This window comes from Amblyraja radiata, chromosome 2, assembly GCF_010909765.2.
Source record: "Amblyraja radiata isolate CabotCenter1 chromosome 2, sAmbRad1.1.pri, whole genome shotgun sequence".
NCBI lineage: Eukaryota > Metazoa > Chordata > Chondrichthyes > Rajiformes > Rajidae > Amblyraja > Amblyraja radiata.
This window is the reverse complement of record NC_045957.1, coordinates 138,684,950-138,706,648: the sequence shown is the minus strand read 5'-3', so window position 1 is coordinate 138,706,648 and position 21,699 is coordinate 138,684,950. Positions and strand designations below refer to the sequence as shown.

The 21,699-nt window shown below is 43.8% G+C and overlaps 1 protein-coding gene across 17 annotated transcripts in view; it reads left to right on the top strand.

Annotated features, from left to right (window-relative positions):
* The window catches only part of fhod3 (formin homology 2 domain containing 3), a 637,022-nt gene that overhangs the window by 601,955 nt on the left and 13,368 nt on the right, over positions 1–21,699 (top strand). For 14 of the 17 annotated variants that reach the window (XM_033016429.1, XM_033016409.1, XM_033016394.1 and 11 more), the window contains 4 exons: positions 54–244; positions 7,200–7,392; positions 17,635–17,658; positions 20,202–20,382. In XM_033016429.1, coding sequence (XP_032872320.1) covers positions 54–244; positions 7,200–7,392; positions 17,635–17,658; positions 20,202–20,382 — 589 coding nt within the window. The remainder of the gene's footprint in view (positions 1–53; positions 245–7,199; positions 7,393–17,634; positions 17,659–20,201; positions 20,383–21,699) is intronic. The other 3 variants (XM_033016399.1, XM_033016462.1, XM_033016464.1) reach the window with 1 other exon arrangement.

Here is a 21,699-nt window from a genome sequence, read left to right as displayed (position 1 = left end):
CACCTATTGTGCAGGAAAGAATTAATTATTTTTTTGCAAACTGTAATTCTCAGGTTGACTTTGATCAGCTTCAAGAAAACCTTTGTCAATTGGAGAGGAGATGCAAAGCTTCATGGGATCATTTAAAGGCAATCGCAAAGCATGAAATGAAGCCCTCCCTGAAGCAGAAGATGTCTGAATCCCTGAAGGACTGTGCCGAGAGGATCATCATTTTAAAAATCGTTCACAGAAGAATAATAAACAGGTAGAATATGTAGATTCATTTCTAGCCATGATGTAAGTTCAAGATGTTTTCAGGATAATTTTGTTTCAGATTTTTTTTTATTCAATCAAAAACTGTGATAGTGGCCAAGTTCCCTGCTGCAGATGTGTTTTAGACATAAGGATAAAAGGTAGAAACTGCAGCAAAGTGAATCTAAAGTTTGTGATGAAATGCAATTGAGAAATTATTTTTAAAATATGGTTGTTTGCTGCATTGGGAAAAAATTGGCTCTGGTTTTAAACACTTTTGAAAGTGGATATTTAATATTTTTAAAAATATCAAAATTTGCTTTGAATATTTCAAGTTAAAAATAACAGTTGAGTGTCCAGTATGTTCTGCAGAGGTTTGTACTAATAGTTTGCAATCTCACTGTCCTCAGTGTCATAGAGTTGTATAGCATGGATGGAGGCCCTGTGGCTCAATTTGTCCATACCAACCAAAAAGCACATCAACATTGATCCAATTTTCTCACACGATTCATACTTTTCTTACCTATGTACCTGTCTAAATCTCTACGAAATGCGGTTGTTGTACCTGCCTCAACCACTTCCCCTAGCAGCTCATTCCATAAGGTACACAAAGGTACACAAACTCTGAAGAAGGGTTTCGATCTGAAACGTTGCCTATTTCCTTCGCTCCATAGATGCTGCTGCACCCGCTGCGTTTCTCCAGCATTTTTGTGTACCTTCGATATTCCAGCATCTGCAGTTCCTTCTTAAACAGCTCATTCCATAACATGTGCCACCCTCTTTGTCAAAAAATTTCCCCTCAAGTTCCTAAATATTTCCCCTTTCACCTTAAACCCATGCCCTCTAGTTTTTACTTCCCAAGCTCTGGGGGGAAATGGCGGCAATAACTTTATCTGTACTCCTCAAGATTGTATACACTTCTATAAGATTACCGCTCGGTCATAGACTCATACAGCATGGAAACAGGCCCTTTGGTCCAACTGGTCAATGCTGGCCGATACCCCATTTATGCTAGTTCCACCTGCCCACGTTTGGCCCATATCTCTCTAAACCTTTCCTATCCATGTACCCGTCTGTGTGCTCCAAGGAATAAAGTCCCAGACTCTATCTATAACTTAGTCCCTTGAATCCAGGCAACATCCTTGTAAATGTTTTCTGCACTCTTTCCACCTTAATGGCATTTTTCTTTATAGCAGGGTGACCAAAACTGAATACCATATTCCCACTGTGCCCTCACCAACATCTTGTACAACTACAACATAATGTCCTAACTTCTATTGTGTATAAGGGGTACAATTCCAGAACACTTTAAATAATAAGTGAGTATTAGGATAAGGATGAAGAAATGAGAAGATCTAAAAGCAGGGTTTGATGAGAACCACAACAACATGGCACCTTAATCTACTGGATGCAAATAAAGCAGAAAACTGAGTTGATGAGACTTTGTCATTCCAAGCTATTCCTTCGACTGTCCTAAATGTGTGCTTGCTAAGTTCCTGACCTTGGATAGATCATTTTAAGGTTTAATCTGCCCACAAGGAGGCATGGGGAGAAGGGTCTCAACCCGAAACGTCACCCATTACTTCTCTCCAGAGATGCTGCCTGTCCCACTGAGTTACCTTTTTGTGTCTACCTTTGATTTAAACCAGCATCTGCAGTTCTTTCCTACACCAGTTTTTTAAACACTTAACAAACAATGACTTTAGAAATGGTTTGCAACTGGTTATCCACCTGCTATCTTGAATAATTCATCATTACTGTGCCAGAATGTGTTCGAAATTAATATACTCCCAATGGAAGTCTAGTGAGTCAGCCGTAAAATTTGGAAGTACAGGTGCATACATTTTACAGTTTTGAAGTCATTGTGTCATGCAATTGTACACACTGTATGTCTGGATTTACAATTTGCACTGGAAATCTAAGGTTGTAAAACTTTATTTCTCTTCTGCCCCCTCAAATTTTCTTCCCATTGCAGATTTCTCCCATGCACCATGTGTTCTTATTACTGACCTGTTCCTTCTAAATGATTTCTATTGCATCTTGTATGTCACCCAAAAACAATTTGCAGCTAATGAAACATGTTTTTTTGCTATCGTAATGCTGAAAACACAGCAGGCAATTAGCAGACAGCGGGGTTCCACAAACAGCAGTGAGATGATTTCCCAGATCGTTATGCTTCAGATCATCTTGTTTTAGATCATCTCGTTTCAGTTTGAAGAAGGGTTCCAACTTGAAATGTCACCGAAGATAGACACAAATAGCTGGAGTAACTCAGCAGGACGGGCAGCATTTCTGGATGGAAGGAATGGGTGGCGTTGCGGGTCGAGACCCTTCTTCAGACTCTTAATGTCACCTGTCCATTCCCCCTCACAGATATTGCCTGACCTGTTGAGTTCCTCCAGCACTTTGTTTTACCCAAGGTTCCAACATCTGCAGTTCCTCGTGTCTATATGTTTTAGCTATTGGTTGGTGGATGAGGGATTAGCAGGCATCCCTTGCTCTGCAAAGTAGTTCTATTGTGGAATGTTAGTGTCAGCTGAAGGAGGCGGCCCTGATAATTCACTGCCTCGATATTGAAATATCTTGAATGGGACTTAAAGTCCTCAACATTTGTACTCTGAAATGAGAGTACTACCCTGAGGTGCACTCAAGAAACGGTTCATATCGATGGTATAACAGGTACCTGGAGAATTTGCCTCCCAATAACAGGCTTAGTAATATTTACCGAGAAAAAAAGGGGACCTAGTTTGGGGGGGGGGGCCCGCCAAGAACTAAGAGGAGACCCGGGGGAGGGGGGGAGGGGGGGGGAACAGACACATGGAAGGGTTGAGTACTTTTTGGAACATTGTCGCCTAGCCACACACCTATGTACTTGACAATAAAGTACATTAAAGTATCATCAAATATCATTTACCAACTAGATTTGCCAGTTAATGGTGCTCACACTGTGATGTGAATAATTCAATAACATAAAAAGAACAAGCAAACAAATGCAAAATTATGTTGGAAAGTTCTTTACAATGCTATGTCATAGTTTATTTGTGTTAATTACTTCCAGCATCTTAGAAGCTTATATGAAAAGCACGGAAATGAGATGCATATTAACTTGTCTGCCAGCTGTATTGCTCCCCAGGGTTCTGGGTGTATACAGAGTGCTGCTCAAAAAAGATGTTTTGCTCATGGCTGTGTCTGGAAAGAGAAGAGGGGCATGAATGGGTCAGTAATAGACTGTTTTCCGGATTTTATTTGGCCATATTTCCAAATAAAGGAATCGGGACAAAGCAGAAACTCTTCAGCAAAGTGTATTTTCGTCAGATGCCTTTTTTGGGTTGATTTTGTCTAGATTGGCATTATGGGGCAGTGGCGGCATTACAGTGGGTTTAGTAGCTTTACCACCGCAGTATTGATGCTTTGCTTGGGTCACAAACTGACCAGCAAAAGTACACGTTGGCTAGTCTTACAAGAAGAGAGTGCTGGAGTAACTCTCCATGAACTCTACCAAGAACAATGAACAATGGTGGACCCGACGTGTGGGGGAGGAGAGGGGAAGAACAAAGGGGGAACTGGCGCGAGAGGAGGGGGGTGGGGATTTGTAACTTTGTAAGCGCCCTTTATGGGCGACTAGTTGCATACCTTGGTACCGTATGCAAGCAAAGAATTTCACTGAGACTTGTCACATATGACAATAATGTATTCAATTCAATAACTCAGCAGGGCAGGCGGCATCTCTGGAAGATATGGGTAGGAAATAGTTTAGGTCTGCATTGCTCCAGCACTCTGTGTATTTCATTGTAAACCAGCACCTGCAGTTTCATGTGGAAGTCTCACAAAATATTTTTAAATGAGGCACATAAGAATCCCATGACACGTGCCATTTTTGCACGGAACTAGTTACATGGAAAATTGGTGCAGGAGGAGGCCATTCGGCCCTTCGAGTTCAGATCTGAATGTCTCTACATTGGGTACACCACATTCCACTGAGTGGGCTACATTTACAAAGGTACAACAAGGGGAAGAAATGTACGATAGGCACAAAAAGCTGGAGTAACTCGGGGGATCAGGCAGCACCTCTGCAGAAAAGGAATAGGTGACGTCACCTATTCTTTCTCTCCACAGATGCTGTCTGACCCGCTGCGTTACTCCAGCTTTTTGTGTCTATCTTTGGTTTAAAACCAGCGTCTGCAGTTCCTTTCTACACAAAGAAATGTTTGATAAGAAGTAGGATACATATAGGGCAGAAGAGAGACCTGATTGCTTATATCCACAGATCCTTAAAGTAGTCGGACAAATACATAGCTGGTTAAAACGACATATGGGAATTATTCCTTTTTACTTTGAAGCATAGAATGTAAAAACAGAATGGGTTGTGCTAGAATAGTATACAACACCAGTTGAGCCACCACGTGTATACTGGTTTCATTGCAATTGAGGAAAAATGTGATTACACTGGAGGAGACACAGAGGAGATTGACCTACAAGTTGTCGTGACTGGAAACTTGTAGCCATGAGGAAAGATTTGATAAGTTCAGCCGATTTTCTTCAGAATTCAATTGAGTTGCAAAGGATGAAGTTATTCAACTCAATTAAGTGCTGAAGAGGGGCATAGAGAGAGTAATGAGGAAGGATCAATTTTGCCCGAGCGGACAGATAAAAAAAAGAAGGGGTATTGGCTTAAAGTAATTGGTGGAAATGGAGAAACAGGTTTCATCCAAAGAGCGTTCGAGGTTGGGAACAACCTTCGTGAGAGGTGGTAGAGGCAAAAACCATCATCCCATTCAACAACAATGAATGGATCTTTGAAGGGCAGTGCAATTATATTGTTCTTTTTCAACTAGCACAGACACAATAGGCTGAATGGCCTCTAGTTCTGTAAATTCCTCCATTGCACCATGCATAGCAACTAATCAGATTGAAAGAAGTGACGTCTTTACTTAAAATAGTCTTCCCTGCCAAGAAACTGAGTGGACCAGCCAAATGTTAAAGATATTCAGGTCAAGAGTTGGAAACGTATGAGTTATTTACTCCTCAATCTTAATATAAAAATCCATTAATTTGTCCAGATGGTTTACAAACATCTCACGTTCAATGTATTGGAGAGTCCTTTGATTCCACCTCAGAGAAAGAGAGGGAGAGTCATTCAGGAGGAAGCAGAAAATGGAGACACAAACTTTATTGCAGATGCTGGAATCTTGAGCAAACAGCAAAAGGCTGGTTCAACTCAACAGGTCAGGAGGCATCTGTAGAATGAATGGACAAGCAACATTTCAGTCTGAAGAAGGGTCCCAACCCAAAACATCATCTGTCCATTCACTCCACAGTTGCTGTCTAACTCATTGAGTTCTTGAAGTCTTTGGTTTTGACAGGAGAAAGCATTAAGTCAAGCCTTTAAAAAAGTTTGAGTGTATTCGGGTTTTTAAGCAGAGAGACAAAGAAATTGGCACGTTCCGTTTAGGAGATTTTTATGTTTTATTTTCAATCCAGGGATCCTTTAGAGAATTATGGTACTCTTTATTTTGTATAAGCATAGACAGACAAAATACCTTATTAATGAATCTAATCATGATCTTCACTCCATTTTGAGATGAAATTAAATAGCTTAATAGTTTCACCAGCCTACACCTTCCAACAGAATATTTTTGAAGAGATGGAAAGAATGTCACAATGCAACAGCACAAGGAGAAGGGAAGATAGAGTGGTGATTGGGAATATGTCTGATGCCCAGACCACAATCTATAACAGACATGCTATGGGAAAAGCCTTGTTATGATGGGTTTTATGCTTATCATTAAGATTGTTCTATGCCAAATCCTTCATTGCTGAAGATGAGTTAGTAGAAAGTGGATGAAGATGACTAAAATCATGGACCATTTGATTATCCTTGTGATGTTTATGGTAGCTTTCTGCACAAAAATTGGCTGCTGTGTTTCCTACGCTACAGTACTGGCTACAGCCCATCAATCACATCATTAGCATGAAGCATTTGGGGCTATTCTAAAGAAATGAAAAGATCTACAAAAGTGCTTGACTTTTCACTGAATGAAGAATGAGTGGGAGCTTCCTTGAGATTCCCCACCTCATGGGGAAAGCTTTGCTGTCTTTGCATTCTTGAAAATTAACTTTTACTCTTTTACAGTTGTGCTTTCCTATGGCCTGGCGTTAGGGGATGTTATGATTATTTCCGTTGTCTAAAATTTCCTCAGGTGACTGTATATGGTTTCCCTAATACTAGTTGGAGTGGTGGAGTCATCTCATAACTTTATCTTGAATAATCCAGCAGGATGCAGAAGGTATAGAATCTCCCGATGTGTGCCCAAAAAAGCACTGTGCAAACTTGGACCAAAACATACATCGTAGGTGCAGTTGAGCATTTTTTTTTCCAAAATCATCCCCTAAGTTGTGTCATATGTGTTTGAAGTCTCCATTTGTATATTATTTGACTGAATATTTAAAGTGACTATGTCAAAGTAATTGGCCCTGTACCTGTTCCATATGTTGTTCATTTCCACAATACCCCACAGCTGTGACATTTACTTTATTCTACGTAAAGGCAACAGTAGTCAGTTAAACACTAAAGGCCACATGCATGGACTAGTGTCTCGAGTTCTGGTTTAGCAAGGCTAAGAATCAGAACTAAAATCTGTCAGTCTATCAGTTAAGTAAGGTTAGCTGAGTTATCTGGAACCTGTTTTGTCAAATCCTTGACAGGTGAAATTATCTCATTTTCCAAGAGCATCTGAATATAACTCATCTCTACAACCTTGGTATATGTTGGGACACTGTTTGTAAAAATTATTCTGTAAGGAATGCTTTTCTTAGCAACATCCCATTAAGTGTTTACGACGCTCATCATGTAAAACGTGTAGTTAACTGTCTTGCATGCACTGTTTGCTCCAGTCATCATGTATTCACAAGTGCAAGGAATGAACAGTTGCACCATGCATCTTCTGACCTTCCTCTTTGCCCTCTAGATTCCATGCCTTTCTGCTATTCATGGGACATCCCGCGCATGCAATCCGAGACGTGAACATCCACAAGTTCTGTAAGATTATCAGCGAGTTCGCTCTCGAATATCGAACCACCAGGGAGCGGGTGCTTCAACAAAAGCAGAAACGAGCCAATCACAGAGAGAGAAACAAGACCAGAGGCAAAATGATTACAGATGTAAGTAAGATCACTATTTGTGTTGCCAGTGGTTGCGATGCAGATCCGCAAATATTCACCTTGTCAGAGCTTTAGATTCTCATCACTGGAGGTCCGTGCAATCTGTTGGTTTCTGTGGATGCATTATTCAGTTTTACAAAGTGTCTTCGCCAAGGGGCTGCTTGAACTTGAATGATCTGCCGCCCTCAGGATCTTTAACCAAAGTGTTGTCGCAGGGAGAATCTCTGATGGCGAGGCTGGATGGAGTGACATTTCCTTGGCTTTCACCATTACTGTGAGAAATCCCGCGGCTCGTCCGATGCAAAACAATCTTCGTTCCAGATTAGGAAAAATCTAAGTTTGTTTTCAATTCTTTCTGGGGTTGGATGATGGCCAGGATTGGAACACAGCGTCAGGATAAAGTGGGGATAAGTGCAACCCTGCAATTAAAGTAACATAGAAACATAGAAAATAGGTGCAGGAGGAGGCCATTCGGCCCTTCGAGCCAGCACCACCATTCATTGTGATCATGGCTGATCGTCCCCTATCAATAACCCGTGCCAGCCTTCTCCCCATATCCCTTGACTCCACTAGCCCCTAGAGCTCTATCTAACTCTCTCTTAAACTTCAGAATTAAGGGACAGAACTCTTAAACTTCAGAATTAAGGGACAGAAGTTTAAGGGTAACATGAGGGGGAACTTCTTTACTCAGAGAGTGGTACCTGTGTGGAATGAGCTTCCAGTGGAAGTGGTGGAGGCAGGTTCGATTTTATAATTTAAAAATAAATTGGATAGGTACATGGATGGGAAAGGAATGGAGGGTTATGGTCTGAGTGCAGGTAGATGGGATTAGGGGAAAATAAGTGTTCGGCATGGACTTGTAGGGCCGAGATGGCCTGTTTCCGTGCTGTAATTGTTATATGGTTATATGGTTAAATCCATCCAGTGACTTGGCCTTCACTGCCCTCTGTGGCAGGGAATTCCATAAATTCACAACTCTCTGGGTGAAAAAGTTTTTTCTCACCTCAGTCTTAAATGACCTCCCCTTTATTCTAAGACTGTGGCCCCTGGTTCTGGACTCGCCCAACATTGGGAAATGTTTTCCTGCATCTAGCTTGGCTAGTCCTTTTATCTATATTACTAAATCTCTGATCTTGACCGCTTTTGGCCGACTGTGCTGTGATTTACGACAGAACGCCGCCACCTTACGGCTGTCATTTTTGGCCACCTCGCTTAGAGCCCCCCTCCGCCGTATGAGTGCGGAGGATTTTTTCCGTTGATGAAAAATGAGAGAGATATTAATGTTTTTACAAAATTCCCCATTCTCTCTGCTGCCCCCGCTGGCAGCTGGAGGAGGGACTATAAAACCAGGAAGTGTCATGCCTCACTCAGTCTCTGCCAGACCCAGGAAGCGAGAGGATCACGGCTCTCTGAGCTGCGAATAACACTGAACGCACATCTACTCCACGTTGAGTCCCCTCGATGCAGCTGTAAAGTGGCTGCAGCCCTTTTTTAAAAGTTTGTGTTCACAAAATGAATTTTGGTTGTCGTGTGTCTGCAGCCCAATTGTTTGCCTCGCCTTTTTTAACGAGTTTGTTTTCACAAAATGAATTTTGGTTGTCGGGTGTCTGCAGCCCAATTGTTTGCCTCGCCTTTTTTAACGAGTTTGTGTTCACAAAATGAATTTTGGTTGTCGGGTGGCTGCAGCCCAATTGTTTGCCTTGGCTTGGCTTTTAAAATCGTTGCAACAGTTGGATGCCTACCCAAACATCCATACGGCCCACAATGTCTATACTAGCCCTCTGGAAACCAGTACCTTCAGCCCGCAACACCCATACTAGCGTAACAGCCACCCCCCCCCCCACTGGCGAGCAATATTGGAATTGGTGGAGAGGTGGAATATTGCGTTGGTGACCAGCCCTCCCGTGTGATGCTGGGACCCAACGGGTCCCACTTAGTCTAGTGATTTTATATGTTTCTATAAAAAGGGTGATGTTTAAATAAATAATGTGGCATTTCTTTTTATATAGGGATTTGGGTTTTTATCTTGTTTAGTTTCAACAATCCACATGGAAGCAGGCCCATCAGCCCACTGAGCCCACACTGACCATTGATCATCCGTTCACACTAGTTTTACGCTATCGCACTTCTCATCCACTCCCTACACACTAGGGACGATTTACAATCAACCTACAAACACGCAGGTTTTGGGATGTGGGAGGAAACCGGAGAGCCGAGAGGAAACCCAGGTGGTCACAGGGAGAATGTGCAAACTCCACACGGACAGCACCGGAGGTCAGGATCGTACCTAGGTCTCTGGTGCTGAGGGGCAGTGGCTCGACCAGTTACATAAATGTTGGGATAAGTGAGCTGTGGAATTCCCTTCGATCTACCTCTGCCTACCCGATGACACCGAAGTAAATGTAGATAATTCACATAACCCGCTTTTCACAATCAAATCCCTCAATCCTCTGAGCATAGAAAGGAACTGCAGAGGCTGGCTGGTATGTACCAAAGATAGACTCACAACGCTGAGGTAGGTCAGGCAGCATCTCTGGAGAAAAAGGATGGGTGATGTTTCGGGTCAGCATCACCCTTCTTCAGCATCGCCCATCCTTTTTCTCCAGAGATGCTGCCTGATCCACTGAGTTACTGCAACACTTTTTGTCTACCCTCTATGTTCTAGGTTGCTCTCTTCTTTTCATGGCTGGGATATTGTTTTCCTGTGAATCATGCTGAGCATTGTAAGTAGAAGCACACGGATGATATATGAAGTGGCAGGATGACCTCACTCTTTTGGCTCAACGTTGGCTTTTGAAAAGATCCCAATCCCAATTCTAATTTGTTTTGCTTACTGCCACTGGACACTGCAATGCTATCTCTCCTCCTAGGTACAATGTGAGAGATAACGTGCATAAATCACCCCAAAAGAACAGTTAATCCTAAAGGGAGCAGCCTGACTAGTATATTATCCAAATCCATTTGGGAAAATATTAATTTTACAGTTAAAGGCTTTTTTAGGTCAATATTTGAGGCTAGAATATTATTTTTCTCAATATTTGTTGATGGTCATCTTCGAAGATGGTGCTTTGCCCAACTTCTCGCGCAATGTGCACTGTATCTTGAGAAGCAGATGTTCACTTAAGTAGTGAATCACTAGTACAGAACTAAATTACCTCCCGTTTGTTCTTCTAACAACAGTTTTCTGGGATTAGCTCAGTGACAGAAATAGTGCGCCAGATTCTCTGAAGATTTACGGTGGTATTGGCCGCCCATAAAAGATTGCATCTCCTTAACAAGAGGTGTTGAGTTTAGGAGCAAAGAGGTCCTTCTGCAGTTGTATAGGGCCCTTGTGAGACCACACCTGGAGTATTGTGTGCAGTTTTGGTCCCCTAATTTGAGGAAGGACATTCTTGCTATTGAGGGAGTGCAGCGTAGGTTCACAAGGTTAATTCCCGGGATGGCGGGACTGTCATATGCTGAGAGAATGGAGCGGCTAGGCTTGTATACTCTGGAGTTTAGAAGGATGAGAGGAGATCTTATTGAAACATATAAGATTATTAAGGGTTTGGACACGCTAGAGGCAGGAAACATGTTCCCGATGTTGGGGGAGTCCAGAACCAGGGGCCACAGTTTAAGAATAAGGGGTAAGCCATTTAGAACGGAGATGAAGAAACACTTTTTCACACCGAGTTGTGAGTCTGTGGAATTCTCTGCCTCAGAGGGCAGTGGAGGCCGGTTCTCTGAATACTTTCAAGAGAGAGCTAGATAGGGCTCTTAAAGATGGCGGAGTCAGGGGATATGGGAAGAAGGCAGGAACGGGGTACTGATTGGGGATGATCAGCCATGATCACATTGAATGGCGGTGTCGGCTCGAAGGGCCGAATGGCCTACTCCTGCACCTATTGTCTATTGTCTAATTACATTGGATGATTATAGCAACCTCCTGAGGCAGCTTCTTCCCTATACCTACCACTGTGTGTAAAAAAAAAAAGTTGCCCCTCCGGTTCCTATTAAATCCTTCCCCCTTATGTCCTCTTGTTCTTGATTCCCCTACTCTGGTAAAAGATCACCCCTCAACCACATGTGCTCCAAGGAATAAAGTCCTAGAGTGCTCAACCTCTCCCTATAGCTCAGGTCCTCGAGTCCTGGCAACATCCTCGTAAACTCTCTCCAGAGATGCTGCCTGTCCTGCTGAGTTACTCCAGCATTTTGTGTCTACCTTCAGTGTAAACCAGCATCTGCAGTTCCTTCCTACACAGTTAAGTTGTATTGATGGACAAAAGTTGATCAGGCTACTGGGAATATTCTCCTGCTCCATGTATACTCCAAATGCCATGTGGCCCTTACATCCATGTGAAGGGGTTAGTAGAGCCTTGGTTAATATCTCATCCAAAAAACATTTAAATAAGGATGGAAATAATATGGATGAGATTCGTTTCATTAATCATTTTAAATGTCAGTGTTTTAAAATGTTTTAAATTTGTTTGAAGCCCACTTAATGCTCTGATCTAGCCAACTTGCACACAAAGGCGCCACAAAAAACAATGAGTAAACGACCAGGAAATCTGCTTTATTTTTCAGAAGGGTAAATGTTAGCTAAGGCAGCAGGAGGTCACCTCTGTTCTTTCAATTGTCATAGTCATATGGTGTGGAAATAGGCCCTTCGGCTGAACTTGCACACACTGGCCAGCATGTCCCAGCTACACTTTTTTATTAGGAATATGAGGAGTAACTTTTTCACACTATGGGTGGTGGGTGTATGGAACAAACTGCCAGAGGAGGTAGTTGAGGCTGGGACTATCCCAACGTTTAAGAAACCGTTAGACATAGACTTGGATAGGAGTCTGAAGAAGGGTTTCGGCCCGAAACGTCGCCTATTTCCTTCGCTCCATAGATGCTGCTGCACCCGCTGAGTTTCCCCAGCAATTTTGTGTAACTTGGATAGGACAAGTTTGGAGGGAAATGGACCAAGTGCAGGCAGGTGGGTCTTGTGTAGCTGGGACATGTTGGCCGGTGTGGGCAAGTTGGGCCAAAGGGCCAGTTTCGACGCTGTATCACTCTATGACTACAATTGTCCCACCTGCCTGTGTTTGGCCCATATCCCTCCAAACCAGTCCTAACCATGAACCTGTCTAACTATTACTTAAATGGTGCGATAGTCCCTACCTCCTGTGGCAGCTCATTCCATACATCCACACACCCTTTGCGTGAAAAGTTACCCCACAGATTCCTATTAAATCTTTTCCCCTTCACCTTAAACCTATGTCCTCTGGTTGTCGATTCCCCTACTCTGGGCAAGAGACACTATGCATTTACCCGATCTAGTCCTCTCATGATTTTATACACCTCTATAGGATCAGAATCAGAATCACACTTTATTCGCCAAGTAGGTTTTGCAACATACGAGGAATTTCATTGGCCAGGTCAGTCATACAATTAAAAATAACAGATCACTCAAAAACACATTTTAACATGAACATCCACCACAGTGATTCCTACACATTCCTCACTGTGATGGACGGCAAAATAAAGTTCGTCTCTTCCTTTTGTTCTTCCTCGGTCGGGGGCCTCGAGCCCTCCATTGACGGGATGAAGTTGACTCCCATAGCCAGCAACGTTCGGGCCCTCCGCGTCGAGGCGATCAAGCTCCCGCATTGGGTGGATGTCAGCTCCCCCGCGACGGGCGATCGAACCTTGTGTCGGGGCAGGTCGAGCCTTCCGCGGCGTTGGAGCTCCCGACTAGCTTCACCCGAGACTGCGAGCCCTTGTTGATAAGTCCGCGGTGGGAGCAATCCCAGGCAAGGGATCCGCTCCGATGTTAAAGTCCACGCCCCACAGTGGGGCTCACGACAGTCCGAGGAGGCTTCCAGCCCGGAGAAACTTGAAAAAAAGTTTCCCTCGAGGTAGATAGTAGCTCAGACCAGGCACGGAAATCGCTATCAAAACGTGGGGGAGACAGGGCGACACAATTTCTTGTGCATGCGCACACTCACACACACACGCGACGCTTCGGAGGCTTCAGCCGTGGGCCCTGTGGACGGTAATTCCGGGAACGACGGCCCAGGCTTACGGCCAGCGTGGGGAAGCAGCGCTAAATCCAGCTCAACTCTGCCTGTCTTCCCGGTTAACCTACAGCCCTGCCTGGACTGACGGGACACTAGTCCGGAGCCGTGCAGCTAGCGCTGCTTCTCCGCGTTGTCCGTAAGCCTGGGCCGTCGTTCCCGTAAGTCCAGGCAGGGCTGTAGGTTAACCTGGCGGGACAGGCAGAGTTGAGCTGGATTTAGCGCTGCTTCTCTGCGCTGGCTGTGGGCCTTGGGGGGGAGTGGGGAGGGGGGCACTCGGGTGGGGACAGGGATTGTCCAGTGGCGGTTCGGCAGCAATTGCAGCGCCAGAGACTCGGGATCGATCCTGGTTGCGGATGAGGTGCAGGTCTGTGTCCAGGGCTACCGAGAGTGTTTTTCACTTGTGACTTATGACCTGGGCATGTAATTCAAGCTCCGCTCTCTGATCTTTGCTCCACCAGGACGTCTCCCTCCTCCAATCACCGCACTTTGTCCTCAATCCCACCCCCCTACTGTCGTCTCTGACCGACACTTCCCTCCTCCAATAATTGCACTGAATCATCATATCCCGCCCCCATTGCCTGCTGACTGATGTTTCTCTCGTCCAATCGGCGCCCTCAATCATCGGTCCCACCCCCACTGTCTCGCGGAAAGCAGAGATTTAACCGAGTTTTAAATCCGGATTACAAAAAATGGGGGGGGCTCGTCCCCCACCTCTCAAAACGGGGGGGTGGGGGGGGGGAGAGAACGTGTCCCCCCTGGCCCCCCCGGGATTTCCGCCCCTGGCTCAGACCTCTAGTTGTTGATAGTATGATTCAGTTGCCTGATATCAGCTGGAAACTGTCTCTGAATCTGGAGGTAAGCATTTTCACACTTCTGTACCTCTTGCCTAATGGGAAAGGGGAGAAGAGGGAGTGACAGGGGGTGCGACTTCTCCTTGATTATGCACAGTAGATACTGCTAGGGCAGGTTTTGTGGATTAGCCTTCAGTATTCATTCAATTATTTGTGATATGAAATTGGTGGTTTTGATCACAGCTGTTCTGAATATTTCTGGTTTCAGGTAAAAATATCACGTGATGACAAGATGGAATAGTCGTGCCAATGTGCATATTTCAAAATGACTTATTGTTTGTTTCTTTTAATCTAAAAAATGTATTTATAAACAAGCCTTGTATGAGAATATTCCCAAGATGGTCATAGTACTCATAATTATCTGAACTGCAAAGTGATCACGCTTCAAAGTATTTAATTGTAGAGCACAGTGTGCGAAAGTGAAAAGTACATTTGTTGCAGAGTTAATCATTGGTTTTTCAGAGATCCAGTTAGTCCCAGCACACATACATCAATCCAACATGCAATATGCAATAATCAGTGCAAAATGTGCAATGCACATATTCAGTCTGGCGCTTATAATTATCGATGATAAGAATTAGATTTCTCATGCAATGTATGTGGCAGAATTGTGCTATTTAATTTCTTCACTTTTGAACTTGCCTCCCTCATCTATAATCCTTTCTTTTCCCGCTGCTCATTTAAGCATCATTATTGTTTACAGATTACCATTTCCACTACAAATGCATTGTTCTTTAACCTTAGTGTCCTCTTCATTATAATCTACATGTGCCATATTCATAGAACAAAAAACCCTAAATATCTTAAAATATGAAAATATCTCATAGGAGCTTGATACCATCTGGGTTGGCGCCTGCCAACCACCATCAATATTCAGGTCCTTCACCACTGAGGACCAATTGCAGAATGCATCCACTGTTTGCCTGGACTTCTTTGCAAGAACTACCAAATTCAAAGTTACTACTAATTGGAAGGACAAGGGCAGCAGCTGCTTAAGTTTGTCACAACATCAAATTCCCTCTCTACGGCATACCTCCCCGCTTTGGCCATTCCTTTATCATTTTGGATCATACTCCTGAATTTCTTACCACATCCTTTTCCAGAACTACCTTCTGCACGGGATGAAAATGGGTGATTCACCACAATGATTGCAATGATATTTTGGGATAGGCAATAAGTATTGGCCTTTTGAACAGTACTCACAAGTTTAGTTTAGTTTAGTTCAGAGATACAGCATGGAAACAGGCCACCACCGAGTCCGTGCCGACCAGTGATCCCTGTGCACTAACACTACCCTACACACTAGGGACAATTCACATTTTTTTTACCAAAGCCAAATTAACCTATCAACCTGTACGTCTTTTGGAGAGTGGGCGGAAATCTGAGCACCCAGGGGATATCTCACATGGTCACGGGAAGAACGTACAAACTCCTACAGACAGCACCCATAGTCAGGATCTAACCCGGGTCTTCGGTGCTGTAAAACAGCAACTCCACCACTGTGCCACCTTGATGCCCACGTCAAGTCATGCCAACTTTATTTGTCACGTACACATACAAGATGTGCAGTGAAATGAAAGTGGCAATGCCTGGGGATTGTGCAAAAAACTGCAGAACAGATTAGGACAGAATCAGTACTTACATATTAGGAAAAAACCAGCAATTTTAAAAAGACACAACACAACAATAGTTTGATACAGTAAGTTAGTCCCTGGTGAGTTAAGAGCTTACAGTCTTAATGGCCTGTGGGAAGAAACTCCGTCTCATCCTCTCTGTTTTCACAGCATGACAGCGGAGGCGTTTACCTGATCATAGCAGCTGGAACAGTCCATTGCTGGGGTGGAAAGGGTCCCCCATAATGTTGCTGGCTCTGGATCTGCACCTTCTGATGTATAGTTCCTGCAGAGGGGCGAGTGTAGTTCCCATAGTGCGTTTGGCCGAACACACTACTCTCTACAGAGCCTTCTTGTCCTGGGCAGAGCAATTCCCAAATCAGATTGTAATGTTTCCGGACAAGATGCTTTCTAAAGCCCCTGAGTAGAAGCACTGGAGGATTCTCAGAGAGACTCTGAATTTCCTCATCTGCCTGACGTGGTAAAGGCGCTGCCTTGCCTTACTCACCAGCATGTGATGTCCATGTGAGATCCTGTGTGATGTGGATTTCCAGGTATTTAAAGCAGCCCACCCTATCCACAGTATCCCCATTTATCCCCAGTGGTGTATACTTCCTAGGATGTTGTGCCCTTCTAAAGTCCACAATCAGCTCCTTAGTTTTTTTGATATTCAAGAGGAGGCTGTTGTCCTGACACCAGAGAGCCAGATCAGCCACCTCCTCCCGTATGCCTTCTTATTGTTATCGGAGATCAGGCCCACCACCACAGTGTCATCAGCAAACTTGATTATAGAGTAGGAGCTGAACCTAGCCACACAGTCATGTGTGTACAGGGAGTACAGTAGGGGGCTGAGGACGCAACCCTGGGGGGATCCTGTGTTCAGGGTAAGGGTGTTCGATGTATTTCCTCCCATCTTGACTACCTGGAGCCTGGCAGTGAGAAAGTCCAGGTCTCAGGCACACAGGGGAGTGTTAAACCCCAGTTCCAGCAGCTTCTCAGCAAGTCTGGTGGGGACAATCGTGTTGAAGGCTGAACTGAAGTCAATGAACAGCATCCTCACATAGCCCCCCTTCTGGCTGTCAAGATGAGAGAGAGTGGTGTGCAGCATTTGGGAGACCACATCGTCCGTGGATCTGTTCGAACTGTATGCGAACTGTAGCGGGTCTATGTTGCAAGGGAGGAAGGAGCAGATGTGGTTCTTGGCCAGCCTCTCGAAGCATTTCATGACTACCGAGGTGAGGGCCACCGGTCGGTAGTCATTCAGACAGGCTGGAGAGGCATTCTTTGGTACTGGTACAATGATGGATCTTTTGAAGCAGGCAGGGACCACGGACTTGGCCAGGGAGAGGTTGAATATTGTAGTGAGCACTAGAGCTAGCTGAGTAGCACAAGACTTAAGTACTCGCCCAGATATACCATCTGGGCCTACAGCTTTCATCGTGATAAGCAGAAGAATCATCTAAATGACCTGCATTGTTGAATTCCATTTCTGATGTAGAAAAATGAATGTAATTGTCAATATTTATGAATTAAAGACTCTCCAGAATTACACTGGATAATATTAGTCATTCTTCTTGGTCAGCTAACTGCCACTATTCATTATATCTCAACAGCAATCTAGGCTTTGTGTATTTTCATCCATTCACTTCATTTCTTTGCCATTTTCTAAATCTCTATTTACCTTACTTTGGCTTGCTTTTTCCTCCACTACCTTCTCCCCTTTCATTTCAGACGGATGAAGATGATGATGTTGAGGTATGGCTATTGTCTCGGGTTGTGGAGTTATTGTCTGACGGAAGCATTATCACTAAATTCACTCCGATGCTTTTTTGTGTTGCTAACACTGTGCATGGCCAACATGAAGAGCAAATGATAGCCAGGCCCTCGTTTAATTGCACCCTTTCAAACAGCATTAACCTACTGGCATTGTTTCTGAGTGTTTTGACAATATAATTTCATGTACACTAATATCTGGAGAATTTGCAGTGCCTACTTTGTTTGTTTGTGTATTGTGATGGTCTTTGATTCTTTCCAGATGCAGATATCACAGAATCTCCTCAAATTCTTTTAATACTGGCTGCAGACATCAAACTTTACATGTCGACATTTAATCTGATAATGTGCAAACTGACATCTATAATTGGAATTATTTTTCATGATGGCTGCATGATTATTATTACTAGTGTTTGTTCGGTTGTGGATTGATTCATTTGTAATTGGTCCTTTCAGCAGCATTGTATAGTCACAAAATTCCCTGGCTAAATCTCTCCAAATACCATGCATGTCTCATATGCTCACTGCACTGCAAGTTCATTCAGCAAAGCAATTCACAATACTGAACTGATAGAGAACATTATCGTACTTTTGACGACGTTAGGAATTCACAGCAAATTTATTCATAAGCAGGCTACTATTTCCTTATCTGAATGGTGGCCGATTAGGAAAAGGGGAGACCTGGGTGTCATGGTACACCAGTCATTGAAAGTAGGCATGCAGGTGCAGCAGGCAGTGAAGAAAGCGAATGGTATGTCGCATTCATAGCAAAAGGATTTGAGTATAGGAGTAGGGAGGTTCTACTGCAGTTGTACAGGGTCTTGGTGAGACCACACCTGGAGTATTGCGTACAGTTTTGTTCTCCTAATCTGAGGAAGGGCATTCTTGCCATAGAGGGAGTGCAGAGAAGGTTCACCAGACTGATTCCTGGGATGTCAGGACTTTCATATGAAGAAAGACTGGATAGACTCGGCTTGTACTCGCTAGAATTTAGAAGATTAAGGGGGGAATCTTATAGAGACTTACAAAATTCTTCAGGGGTTGGACTGAAATGAGAAAAACATTTTTTACACAGAGAGTGGTGAATCTCTGGAATTCTCTGCCACAGAATGTAGTTGAAGCCAGTTCATTGGCTGTGATGTATATGTAAATGCCAGTGCCCCTTTAATATAAAGGGCTGTGCCTCAAGATCGAGAGCAGGTGACCTTGGAGAAGTGTCTGTGGGTGGGGCGGAATAAATCATACTTACAAGATGTCGGACGTGTTTTCCTTCTGGTTTATTTGTTAGTTCTGTTGCCGCCTCGTACAGCTGGAATGCCCTTATCCAGTCCTTATAATTCTTGGCCACGTTTCCTTGCATGGAGAGTTGTCGGACGTGTTTTCCTTCTGCTTGTGCTAGTCACAACAGGGCCTTACATTGGCTATATTTAAGAGGGAGTTAGATGTGGCCCTTGTGGCTAAAGGGATCAGGGGTATGGAGAGAAGGTATGTTAAGTCCTGCAGATTTCCGCAGTTATATTTGGGGATATGCACAGAACAATGCATTAGAAAGAGGAGCCGGCATGTTAGACTGCAATCGCTATACTTCCATGTGTGTGCTTACTGGAAGATGCTGTCTTATTTGTTTACATGTTAAGTCTTGTTCACATCATCAGTTCAATTAGAGTAAATTCTTAGGTACACAAAAATGCTGGAAAAACTCAGCAGGTGCAGCAGCATCTATGGAGCGAAGGAGATGGGCAACGCTTCAGGCCAAAACCATTCTTCAGACTGATAGGGGGTGGGGGGAGGCCACAGGAAGAAAGGAAAAAGGAAGAGGATGAGCCCGAGGGCTGAGGTAGGAAGGGGAGGAGACAGCAAGGGTTAACAGAATTGTGAGAAATCAATGTTCATGCCACCAGGGTGCAGACTCCCCAAGCGGAATACGAGGTGCTGATCCTCCAATTTTCAGTGTTGCTCACTCTGGCCATGGAGGAGGCCCAGGGCAGAGAGGTCGGATATGGAATGGGAGGGGGAGTTGAAGTGCTGAGCCACCGGGAGGTCAGGTTGGTTAATGCGGACCGAGCGGAGGTGTTCGGTGGGGACCGAGCGGAGGTGTTCGGGTATTCTTGTCTGATAGCCATTCACCATTCTCCATAAACTCAGCTTTAATCATGTTATGCATTGATTATTAGTATTTTTATTTATTTTTTTTTTATTTGGCTAATGTAAAGGTGATAGTTCTATGCCAATGTCAGTGTCAAGCATCGGCCCTGACAACAGTTTGTTCAAATGTGATGTGTATGTATTCATCATTTCTATGAACATTTCTCAGACCCATCTATTATATAGGGATTCCCGATGACAATCTGAAAATGTTGGGGAATTCAAAGCAGTGACCATGTTATGTATTAAAATTACTCATGAAGTTGCTGATACTCCTATTTTAACCTGCACAAAGTGTTTTGTAGACTTGTACTCAACAAAAAAGCAGTAGTAATATCTCTGCATTGAACTAATGACTATGTACCTGATTTATTGTGTAGACAGGGAAGTTCTCCAGCAACACGGCAACTGTCTCAACTGATATCCAGCCACAGGGACTAGACTATGCAGAAGAGGCAGCGGAACATGAAAATATGAAAGCGGTTCTTAAAATGTCTCTTTCAAGTGGAGAAGTTACTGCAGGAGTCCCAGGTGTGCGAACCCGAATGAGAGCAAGCAGAGGTAAAAATCACCATTTGACCTGACCCCTTGTACAGCTTTCAGTATTGTGTGGCATAGGGTTGACCGCCGATCTGCTGCTTGACTGATGCCCATTAGTCTTCCAGTAGACCGAGCGGGCGGGTGGACAGGATATTGGATGTTGGCAATGGTGCCTACATGTCTAAATATGTAAAAAGAATTTCACTCTGCAGTTGCACATGTGGAAAATAAAGCACCATTACCAAAGTCATAGCGCATGCGGCCCAAATCATCATCCCAACCAAGATGTTTCTTCGAAGCTAGTCCCTTCTGCCCACATTTAGCTAATATACCTCTAAACCTTTCCTATCCATCTACCCGTCCAAATATCTTTCAAATACTGTTATTGTACCTGCCTCAACTATCTCTGGACCATATACCACAGCGTGGAAATGTTACCCATCAGATTCATATTAGATCCTCACCCTTTCACCTTAAACCTATCTCCTTTAGTTCTTGATTCATCTACCCTGAGGAAAAGACTGTATATTCATCCTATCTATTCCATTCATGATTTTATAGACCCTTATAATATCACCACTCAGTCTCCTGCACTCCAAGGAATAAAGTCCTAGCCTGCCCAACCATTCCCTTTAGCTCAGGCCTTTGAGTCCTGGCAATATCCACGCACATTGTCTTTGCGCTCTTTCCAGCTCAATAGCAACTTTCCAAAAGCAGGAAGATCAAAACTGAATACAATACCTGTGTGTGACTTTACCAGTATTTTAAACTTCCTAGCCCCACTTGCCCAGCTGATCAAGATGTCACTTTATCAAGAATACCTCCCATTTTAAGGCAATGTACAAACTTACTAATCATGCCTTGTACATTCTCATCCAAATCATTGATATAGATGACAAGCAGCAATGGGCACAGTACTGTTTCCCGAGGCATATCAATGGTCACAGGCCTCCAGTCAGAAAAAAACATCTTTCACCATCACCCTCTGCTTCCTTCCATGATGCCAATTCTCTATCCAGTCAGCTAGCTTTCCCTGGAAGCCATACGATCTAACCGTCCAGAACAGCCTACCATGTGAACCATTATCAACGAGCTTGTTAAAATTCCATATAGACGTCTACGACTCTGGTCTTATCAACATTCTTCGTTATTTCTTTAGAAAAATTCAATCAAGTTCATGAAAACCACCTCCCACATACAAAACCATGTTGACTATCTCTAATCAACCCATGTTTCCAAATGCATGTGTATCTTATGCCTCAGAATCCTGTCCAATAACTCGTATAACAAACATTAGGTTTGCGGGAAATGATGACTCCCCATTTTTCTTGCAGCCCT